Source organism: Bos mutus, chromosome 15 (assembly GCF_027580195.1).
Source record: "Bos mutus isolate GX-2022 chromosome 15, NWIPB_WYAK_1.1, whole genome shotgun sequence".
Taxonomy (NCBI): Eukaryota; Metazoa; Chordata; class Mammalia; order Artiodactyla; family Bovidae; genus Bos; species Bos mutus.
Genome location: NC_091631.1, coordinates 59407031 through 59418135, shown reverse-complemented (window position 1 = coordinate 59418135; position 11105 = coordinate 59407031). Strand labels below are relative to the sequence as shown.

Here is an 11105-nt window from a genome sequence, read left to right as displayed (position 1 = left end):
TTTAGATAAATACATCAGCAAAAGCTTGTCCTCAGTAATTCCATATTATTTTTTAATCTCTGTTTATGAACCTATGTTTATAAATTCCCTTTGGAATACTGCTGAATCTGCATGTCTGTGATTTTCGGAATCTACCCTTACTGCCCTTTGAAAATCTGGAAAACTTTTTTTTTTTCTTCTTTAATCTTCCTGCACATGATTCATGAATTCTGATGATAACTAATGGAGATTATACTATTCATTTATTTACAGATACTTATTGAAACCCTGATATGCTCAAGGCCATGGCCCTGGAAGCATGGGGGCTACTAAAAGGAAGTATGTATACAAACAACTACTCCACAAAGCAGAAATCTGTAAGTGCCTCCGCAGAGCTGAAGCTGGATTTACAGGAGGCCTGAGAAGTTTCTGGAGCATTTGTTCGTTTCCATTTCTTTTCCTACAAGTAATTCATCTGACCTTGGAGATTTCATCTTAAAAAAATGATTAACTGTTTTTTTTTTAAGCAACCTCCTCTCCCAGGCTACTCTCAGGGTTTGCTGAGAACGGTTCAACTTGAAGGTCTTTCTCTTTATCAGAAGATTGAGGCAATTCAGGAGCTGATAGACTGCGGGTCTCTCTGCCCTCCGGTTCAATACTCACCGTACGTTGTCTCCAGAGAGGCTTTCCTTAGGCCTATACTTTCTTGTTCTGGGTATTCTTTAGTGTATCTTTTCTTGTGTTTAGCATATTTGTAAGAGCCACGTGACTTTAACCTTTAAAGAGTAGCCTTAGGCAGGAAGGCCCAGGAAGAGTTATGGCTCTTTGTGACGCACTATCCTATCCTTACCCCATCGTGCGGGTTAGTTTGTCTAACCCTCAGGCTGGCCCTGAAGGATGGAACATCTTTTCCACGTAAAACTGTTCTGGGGATTCTGATCCTCTAAGAGAGTAATTTATCCAAGGTCTCAAGAGCTCAAAAGTGGTAGACCTTGGATTTGAACATCGCTGTTTCTGACCTCAAAGCCCATGCGTTCCCCACAACGTATTAACCACGATGAAGTGTATTTTTAAATTCAGCTTCCTAGTTTTGTAAAACTCTTAAAAAGCTCTCAGTTCATCAAAGTTTCCTGTTCAGGCTCGTGGATTTCAGCTGCTCAACGAGCATTTATTTGCCACTCAAAGTCTGGGAACATCACGTGCCTTCTCCGGTATCCGCGTTCATTCATTACTGTGATTACTTATAGTTTTATTGTCACAGTTATTCTTCTTTATTCTTCTTTGTGTTTGCCTATTAGCATGTTGAAATTTCCTACGGTCCTTTTTAAACAACTGTTGTTAATTCTCTTTTCTAGTTTTTGAACTCCAAGATGGCCATCTCCCACTTTTTTTTAATAGACAGGAGAAGGAGGTGCAGAAAAAAAAAAAGAGTGGTATAGTTAACTGGGGATTGTTTTATTGTATCTTTTCGTCAGACATTCTGCTATCTTTTAAAATTTAATGTTCTCACTTGGGGACCCTAGATGCCAACGAAGCAGCAAGATCAAGACAAAACCTGGTCAGTAGGTAAAACGAGGCGCGGAGCCCCGCCCCTAAAGCCAGGGCCAGGGGGCGGGGCGGAGCGCCGGCAGGGGGCGGGGCTGCGCTCAGGCGCGCGGGCCTTATAGTCACCCGGAAGGCGCGCGGGGCCCCCGGTGGCGAACGCATCAGGCCCTCGAGGGAACCCCGGCCCTGAGAGTCCGCTGCGCCTCTCTTCTCTCCGCAGACCCGCGCGGCGTCAGCCCGCCCGTACTCGCTGAGTCTGCCCTCGCGGCCGCTGCCGTGCGGCCTGCGTCGCCTTCCGTAGTTCCCCGACAGGCTATGGCCGCCCGCCTCCTGCGCGTCGCCTCCGCCGCCCTCGGCGACACGGCCGGCCGGTGGCGGCTTCTCGCGCGACCGCGCGCGGGAGCCGGCGGCCTCCGTGGGAGCCGAGGGCCGGGCCTGGGCGGCGGCGCAGTGGCGACGCGGACGCTGAGCGTATCGGGGCGAGCGCAGAGCAGGTGAGGCGCGCGCGGGGGGGCGCGCGCGAGGGCGCGCCGAGCTCGTGGGTCCTCTGGTGGCGGCGCCTCCGTCATCTCCAGAGGTTTCCAGGTCTGTTGTCCTCTCCCGGGCGCCGGCCTGCGGGCCACAAGCCCAGTCCCGCTGCCTTCTCCATGTCCCCAGGGTGGTCGTCCCTTGCGGTCGCTTCCTCCTTGTCGTCCGGTTGCCAAGTTGCTTCTCAGGTCCATCGACGCTTGGCGGGGAACGGGGGCCTGGGACCCCCGATTTCCCTGTCCCAGCGCCTCCTGTGCCCTCGGGAAAGCTGGCACTTTGCTGCTGCTGGTTCTCCGTGCTGTTTGGCATGGATCTAACCTTTGCCCTGCCGGAGACCGCGGTGAACCTCGCGCCCAGTTTGTGTCGCGGCCAGGGCTTTCTTCTGGGCCCTCTTCCTCCTGCCGGCTCTGGAAACGTTCTGTCTCCAAGTTCTTGTCCATTTAGGGTACACCCGCTTGTCCCCGAGCTTCCCTGTGTGCTCCCCGCTAAGTGCTAAGTCGTGCGTGCTAAGTCGCTTCAGGCGTGTCCAACTCGTTGCGACCCCATGAACTGTTGCCCACTGGGCTCCTCTGTCCGTCTGATTCTCTAGGCAAGAATACTGGAGTAGGATGCCATGCCCTTCTCCACTCCTCCTGGTTGCTGTCGGATAAAAAGTCCCCTGCGTTGGACTGGCAAGCCAGGGTTTTAAACTGGGCTTTGACACTTATTATCCAGTTTGTCTAATGTCTGTAACTGGGGGATAAGAGTCGTGTAGGCCTCACAGGATTATTTAAAGAAACAAATAACAGCATACACATATTGCAAAGAGTCTGGGGGTCTCAGTAAATCCCACCTGTTAGCTTCAGCCGCCTCCTAAGCCCACAGCGTTGAGTTTTGTGTACTAAATGTTGAAAGAGATGTGAAAAAAATTTTGCCCAGAATATGTTGCAGTTTTACATTCTTGGGTAGATTTGTTTCTCAAAGACACAATCCTCTTTAGATACAATAGAGATAAAATGAACTCATAATTTCAGAGTATAGCACTGTGGTGGATGGAGCCTTAGTATAATGTAGGTCTCTGAACAGCTCTCTGACCAGCTGTCCTGAAGTAGGAAGCAGGGAAAAACAGTTGGGTTTGTGTTCCTCTCTAGTTTCTTTTTGTGAAGTTCCTGAGAATAGGGTGTGGGACCTACTCATCTTTTCCCCCTTAATCTGTGAGGTAGTGGGTGCTCACTAAATTTTTGTTGCATGAACTGTGAAGGAGATAATGGGGAAGGCAAGTTGGGGTTATTTGTTACTTTCCAGTCTTTGACGTCCATCTACCTGGATGCCTTATTTTCTAAGTTGGTTGCTTTCTTGAAAAATTGTGTATAAATTGGGACTCTTATTGAACACATTTATGTAACATATTTAAAGGAAAATGAGTGCTTTCGTGAGTGGGAATTATCTCCTCCAGGTTACTGTTTGATTTGGTATATCAGGTTGTCTTAAAGGGAAGCGCATCTGTTTTGTTCCCTCTTAAACCTACTTTCTGCCCCATTGGCACAGTTTCTGTTGATGACCTGTGCCATCACAGACTTTGGAGCTGCAACTAAATTTCCCAGGCTATCCAGTATGGTCACCAGTAACCACATGTAGCCATTTAAGATAATTAAAGTTGCATAAAATTAAAGAATCAGTTTCCCAGTTCCAGTGGCCACATTTCAAATACTGAATAACCTCACATAGCTAGTAGCTACTGTCTGGGACATCAGTTATATACAGCTATAGAATATCTCTGTTATTGTTCAAGTTTAATTGGACAGAGCAGTCTAGAGGCTGTAGTTCTGACTTTGAAGTTTAACATGTAAGTAAGCTTTCAGTAACTGAGAGTCAAAAAACTTTAACTCCAAAATACCCTGTCCTAGTACTTTACATGTTGTAGTGATTTAGGTTGCAAAGGGCTTTCACGTGTATTATTTCACTTGATCCTTAAGAAAATCTCCTGAGGCAGGGAAAGTAAATAAATGAGAATAAAAATTTTATATTAAGTAGCAGGCAAAACTGGGACTAGAACTCACATAGTTTTTGTTTGTTTTTTGAGCACCATTAGAGTTGATAATTCTTTAGCCTGTAGGGTCATTTGGAAGAGTTAAGGTGGCTGTGGAAGTGGGGCGCTCTAGATGGGGCCCTTTTCTTGGACCATCTGCCCCAGGCCGCCCCAGGTAGTGAAAGGGTGAGCATCAGCAGCCATAACTCCCTTGTCTGTCAGAAGTCTGTTAAGAGCTTTTCTACAACAGCCACTGACAACTTGATTGAGATATCTGCTGTGGCTGAACAGAATAAATGGCAGTGCATGGTGCATAAAGGGTAACAGTTGAAGGAAGTAGTTGTTTGTGGTGCTGGTTGATATATTGATGATGATAGAGGATTTAGAGGGATCATAGTTATTTTCCATTACCTGAAATCTTGATCTTCTGGGGAATAGCTAAAAACTTTTTGCTAGTTCTTAAAATTGGGGAAGAGAAACCTACGAAACCCATCAGTACCAATTGTTAATAATGAATAAAGTTAGGTGAGTAAAGTACACATGTATGATGCTTTTTAGGGAATAAAATGTTTCCACAAACTTTCTCTCCTTTAATTCTCTCAGCAGCTTAGTGAAGTCACCGTTATTGCCACTTCCCATGGTCACCTAATGAGTACGTTGGAACCAGGGCTGGAATTTATGTCTTCTGACTCTTGTATTCCATACTTTCTCAACTGCACAATTACTTTTACTCTCATTTCTGCTTTCTCTCCTGTCCTTTGGTAAACCTGTTATTACTCTTAATTCGGCAGTTTTTTCTGGGACTGAACACCTTTAATGGATTCTTTCCTTAGTTTGGGAAGGTCCTCTGGAGGGAGGGCATGGCAAGCCACTCCAGTATTGTTGTCTGGAGAATCTATAAACAGAGGAGTCTGGCGGGCTGCAGTCCATAGGGTGCAAAGAGTTGAACATGACTGAGGCAACTTAGCACACACGCATGCACACCTTTAATATGTAGCAGCAGTTCAGGCGCCTTAGCAGCAAAAGGACTGGGACTTTAAATAAAAGTTATCAATCAGTGTTTGTTGAGCTCTACTCTGTTAGGAATTTTCCATATGTTATCAAAACTATGAGATAAATGTTACCCTGATTTTAAAGAAGAGAAATCTGGTGTCAGAGTTGAAATTCCTTTGCTGTTGGCTTCTCTGGTGACTCAGTGGTCAAGAATTCGCCTGCCAATGCAGGAGACATGGGTTGGATCCCTGGGTCAGGAAGATTCCCTGGAGAAGGAAATGGCAACCCACTCCAGTGTTCTTGCCTGGGAAATCCTATGGGCAGAGGAGCCTGGAGGGCTATAGTCCATGGACACAACTTAGTGACTAAACAACAATAACAAAGCTTAGCTCTAGGGTGCCCCGGAAGAGCGGCAGTCCCCAAACCTCCAGCCTTCAGTAGTGTGGGTAAACTATGGAAATCTTTCTGTTGTACTTACTGTCGCTTAGTGTACCAGGTGTTTTGTGATGTCAAATCTCTAGACTTCTGTGGGTCTCAGACATATATTTCCCTTTGGCTTTTGGACCTTTGTTTTTTCTATTATTATTTTTATGTTCAAGATAAGTTTTATTTCTGATAATAGTACACAGTTTAGTGAATAAAGATTTTCTAGATTTAACAATTTAATGATTTAAGCGATTTAATAATCACTAGTGTTGACACATGAGTTTTCTATCTTTAGCTAAGCATATCATAACTTCGGATAGAATTAGGACAACATTTAATTGAGGTATAACATAAAGCATAAAATATACTGATAAATACAAAATTCAGTGATTTTTTAGCACATCTTTAGGGTTCTGCTGCATTACCATATCTTAGATTTGTCCAGCCGTAAACACAATCCAGCGCTGGAACAATTTCGTTTCACCAGTTTGACATTTTACAGTCGGTCCCCATGTCCAACCCTAGTCCCAGGCAACCTCTCATCTGCTCTCTGTCTTTATAGATTTGCCTTTCCTGGGAAATTTATGTATTAATATATATATAACCAGGCTTGTATAACTTGAGTGTAAATGTTTTCAAGGTTCAAACGTGTTGAAGCATATGTTTTTTTCTATTATTAAATCAAACACGTCTAAACTTGAGCTCATTTCCGATCTTCCCCAAAACTCCTTCTCCTCCTCAGTTAATCCTCAGTTAACCTGTATTTCCCATTGCCCAGGCAAGAAATTTCAGCATTACTTCCTCCCTCTCCAGAACCTTTTAATTCTGCCTCCTGAATATCTCTTAAATTAGTATCTCCTACACTGTTGCTTCATTTATGCCCTTTCATAACCTCCAACGAGGTCTCCCTGCCTCCAGAGTATCTTCATTCTTAGTCATTCTTCTTTGAAAAAATGTCAGTTGCCTAGTTGAAAATCATGTGTGTTTGGGAATACTTGCTTTAAAGCATTTTTTTTCCCCTGTGAAAAGAAGTTGGAGAGTACAGGCCCATTTAAGGGACATTCTGTCTTTCTCAACACAATTCTGATCAATTTTTAATAGAATCTTTTTTTTTTAGGCCTTGAGTTATCAGGGAAGATATTATCTGATAAGGCTGCCTTTTTTTGTGAAATGACATGACTGTACTTGGTAATTTGTATGATATTTATAGCTCTGAAATTGTACAATTCTAGGTTTTACTTACATTAAACAAAGTTTTCTTTGATGGACTATGACTGTCTATTGGTGAAAATTACAACTCATTATTTTAAGCTGAAGTACATCTTTTCAATTATGAAGTAAAAATTTAAATGACCAATTAGTTGATAGTATGATTTCTTTTCCCAAAATTTGGACTCATGTTTGAGAGAAGGGTAAGAAATGTAAGTAAGTTAGCAGACTGATGACTGACTGATAGATATCCTATAATAATGAAAAATATAAGGAGGGTTATATTTATCTTCCCACAGATTTAAACAGAAAACCTTTTTCTAGTCCCTTTGGTTTTCGACCAAAACGAAATGTTCAGCTACTCAAAGCTACCAAACTGCTGCCTCTTGGTGACTGTATTTGTCAGACACTTGCATAACAATTGCCTTATCAATAGCATGATGATTTGTGTTTAAAGCTCTCCACAGCCCTCATCTAGTTTTTAGGGACACATTCATAGAGATGTTGGTTTTCGGAGGACCTGTGTGAGAGCAAAACAGACTTCACAAGTGATAATGATTGCTAATGATTTCATGTAACTGTGACTGATGGTGACCACTGGGAAGACATACTTCAGGTGGCCTTGATAGTGACGTACTCGCCATTTCCTTTAGGGTGGCAGAACTTCCCTTCCGGTTGGTGGGTAGATAGTTATACCTCTGGTTTCTGGTGTCTCCTTCCCAAATAAACTTTAGAAAGAAAAGAAAATCCTATAAAGGAGCATATTTGCATGCATACAAACCCACACACAACCTAATTATTTCACCTTACGGATTCTTCAAGCAACTATTTTAAAGTATGTTGAAATTACTGAAAGTAATAAAGAACTGTTTCCTTTTCCAGCTCAGAAGATAAAATAACAGTCCACTTTATAAACCGTGATGGTGAAACATTAACAACCAAAGGAAAAATTGGTGACTCTCTGCTAGATGTTGTGGTTCAAAATAATCTAGATATTGATGGTTTTGGTGAGTATGGAACATTCCTTAAAATGTATAAGTGAAACTATTAAATAGGTTTCAGCTTTGTTTTTTTCTTTTTGAAGAATTTTAACTATAGCATGCTAAGTGAACTATTAAAATTCAGGATGCTTTAGTGTTATATTCTCACTTATGAAGAATAAGAGTGGCACCGTGTTTCTATTCTTTGAACATTTAATTAGCTATATGCCCTAAAGTCTGTTGCCTCATTACCTTATTGATTATATGTGTGATGCAAAGCTGGAAGTAGTGTGTGGAATTGAAAAATACCAGGGACTCTGTGGGAGAAGGCGAGGGTGGGATGATTTGAGAGAATAGCATTGAAACATGAATACTACCATATGTGAAACAGATCGCCAGTCCAGGTTTGATGCATGAGACAGGATGCTCAGGGCTGGTGCACTGGGATGACCCTGAGGGATGGGATGGGGAGGGAGGTAAAAGGGGGGTTCAGGATGGGGGACACATGGCTGATTCATGTCAATGTATGGCAAAAACCACCACAATATTGTAATTAGCCTCCAATTAAATAAATTAAAAAAAAAAAAGAAAAATACCAGGTTGAGATACTAAATGTCATAATGTCATATTACAGAGGCTATGGGATCTTAGTTCCTCAACCAAGGATTGAACCCAGGCTCTTGGCAGTAAAAGTGCCAAGAGTCCTAACCACTGGACAGCCAAGGGAATTCCCAGACTGGTATTTTCTTAGTTACATTGAACTTATGCATTCTTTTTGTTTTAAGTGAGTTTTATTTTACTTACTAATTTTTAATCGAGACGTAGTTGACATATTAGTTCCAGGCATACAGCATAATGGTTTGATACTTGTATGTACTGCAAAGTGACATAGATCACAGTAAGTCCAAATAGTGTTCATCACCATACATTGAAGATCTCTGTGGCTCAGGTGGGCTTCCCAGGTGGCACCAATGGTAAAGAACCTGCTTGCCAATGCAGGAGACTTAAGAGACACAGGTTTGATCCCTGGGGTGGGAAAGCCTCCTGGAGGACAGCATGGCAACCCTCTCCAGTTTTCTTGCCTGGAGAATCCCATGGACAGGGGAGCCTGGCTGGCTACAGTCCATGGGATCTCAGAGAATCGGTCATGATTAAAGTGACCTAGCATGCATGCACTATACAGTCAGGGATGTCAACTCACCTTCCTTGAAAGGGTAGTTAATCTATTTCTTATTAAGGGAGTGTTTTGTTTAGGAAATTTTCACTCCTAGACTTTTTACCTTATTCCTTAACCACTCACAGAAAGCCCATATCCAGGAAACTGCCATCTTAGAGCTCAGGGATACACTGTATGTCACTTGCCAGTTTTGCTTGAGCATTCTCTCTAGTCTAGAATGGTAGTTCTCTAAGAGGGTTCCATCAGTGCCATTTGGGAGATTCACATTCTCAGGCCCCACTCTGGACTTCCTGAATCAGAAAGTCTGGGATAGGCCCAGAAATGTGTATTTTAACAAGCCCTCCATGTGATTTGATGCATGCGAAAGTTTGAGAACCACTAGTCTGCAGTCAGGTCCAAGGAGCATATCTGACTATTTTTCATTCAAGGGACCATTCATATTGCACTTTTAAGAGCTCTTTTCAGATCAGAATTATTTCTTCCCTTCCGTTTTCCCATGATATATTAAATATACTTCTATATGTTAATACTCATTTCAGTTTTCTTTTTTAGAGGAAATGTCCCTTCCCTTTATTAGATTGTGTGCTTTTGGAAGACTCTTATCACTCAGGTAACCAGAGTTGGCACTCAGTAATATTTGCTAAATTTCTGAATCTAATGTCAATTACAGGGATAACTATAACTGGACCTACTATATTCCAGCATATGTTATCTATTATTTTAACAACTCTAAGAGGCAGTTTTTTTTTTTTTTTAACTTCCAGTTTATAGGTGAAGAAACTAATAAAGTTCAGAGAAACTTAATGTTCCCTGGATCATACAGTAACAAGTGAGAATGCCTTACAAAATTCAAGCCTAAGTTTCTCATAACTCCCAAACCTCGGCTTTTTCCTGTAAGAAACCATTTTTCTCTTAAGAAGTGTCTTTCCTTTGTGAACACTTGTTACAGAAATTAGGTGATGACATAGTTGCTATAGTTCTAGTTTTGCTGCTAAGTCACTTCAGTCATGTCCTGACTCTATGCGACCCCATAGATGACAGCCCACCAGGCTCCCCTGTCCCTGGGATTCTCCAGGCAAGAACAGTGGAGTGGGTTGCCATTTCCTTCTCCAATGCATGAAAGTGAAAAGTGAAAGTGAAGTCGCTCAGTCGTGTCCGACCCTCAGCGACCCCGTGGACTGCAGCCTTCCAGGCTCCTCCATCCATGGATTTTCCAGGCAGGAGTACTGGAGTGGGGTGCCATTGCCTTCTCCGAGTTCTAGTTTTAAGGAATTTCTTACTCTAAAGCGGTGGTTCTTGGCTGGGATTGAGTTTCAGAAATCTGTAGAAATATTAAAGTATGTTATGTCCTGATAGTATAGCGAGAGTGGGAAGTTGTGCAGATATCCTTTTGAATTCACATGATTCAGATCCATACCATAGATTGACTGATTTATGTAAAAGAACCCATGGGTAATTCCATATATATTCTGTAAAATTTATATATAATTGAGTTCCCTCATGAGTTCCTATTCAGCAGCACTTAGTTGACTAAGCTTGGTTTCTCTGAATTGTTCTCTCACAAATGAAAAGTAATACACTGCACAGTAATTGAGAATAGACCCTGGAATCAGACCAATTGTGCTTCATAAACCAACATTGTCACTTACTAGCCATAATATCTGGAGCAAGCTGCTTTATATCTGTATGCCTCAGTTTCCTCTTCTGTAAAATATGGTTGTAATAGTTCTAACATCATAGGATTGTTGAAGATTAAGTAGTATATTGGAAGTGAAGTGCTTAGCACAGTGGCTACGTTGGTAAGAACAGTAGAATTTGTGGTATTTTAACTTGGTCTGCTCTCCTCCTCTTCCCTGTTCAGCAGTAGCCTTAAAAACTGGCAGCCTTGCAGCCACTTGAGGAACAAACTGATTTGACTTGCTCAGAAGCATTCTCCAGAATGTCATCACTTATTTTGCAGCTTCCCAGAAAAGCTCCATTCCAAGGAGTTGTTATTCGATTTGCCTCAGAGATTGCTCTGTGAGGAGGCTCTGTCCCTAGGACTTTCGTCTGAAATAATGACCTGTAGTTTTGCTGCCTGAGGCTGTGATGCCTCTTGGAGCAAACAGGAGCCTGGCCAGAAAGCCTAAAAGAAAAATCTGGTGAATGAAATGTCTGTATGAAATGGCTTTGAAATACTTTGGGGATCTGGAGGCCATGCACAAATGCAGGACTGTATTTATGCCCAGAAAAGGCCCGATAGGGCCTTAGTCTCCCATCT

General features: G+C 42.5%; 1 protein-coding gene across 1 annotated transcript in view; it reads left to right on the top strand.

Annotated features, from left to right (window-relative positions):
• The first annotated feature begins 1634 nt into the window (after positions 1-1634).
• The window catches only part of FDX1 (ferredoxin 1), a 35114-nt gene continuing 25643 nt past the window's right edge, over positions 1635-11105 (top strand). The window contains exons 1-2 of the mRNA XM_005889823.3: positions 1635-2018; positions 7571-7695. Of these exons, the coding sequence (XP_005889885.2) occupies positions 1840-2018; positions 7571-7695 (304 nt within the window). The 5' untranslated portion in view covers positions 1635-1839. The remainder of the gene's footprint in view (positions 2019-7570; positions 7696-11105) is intronic.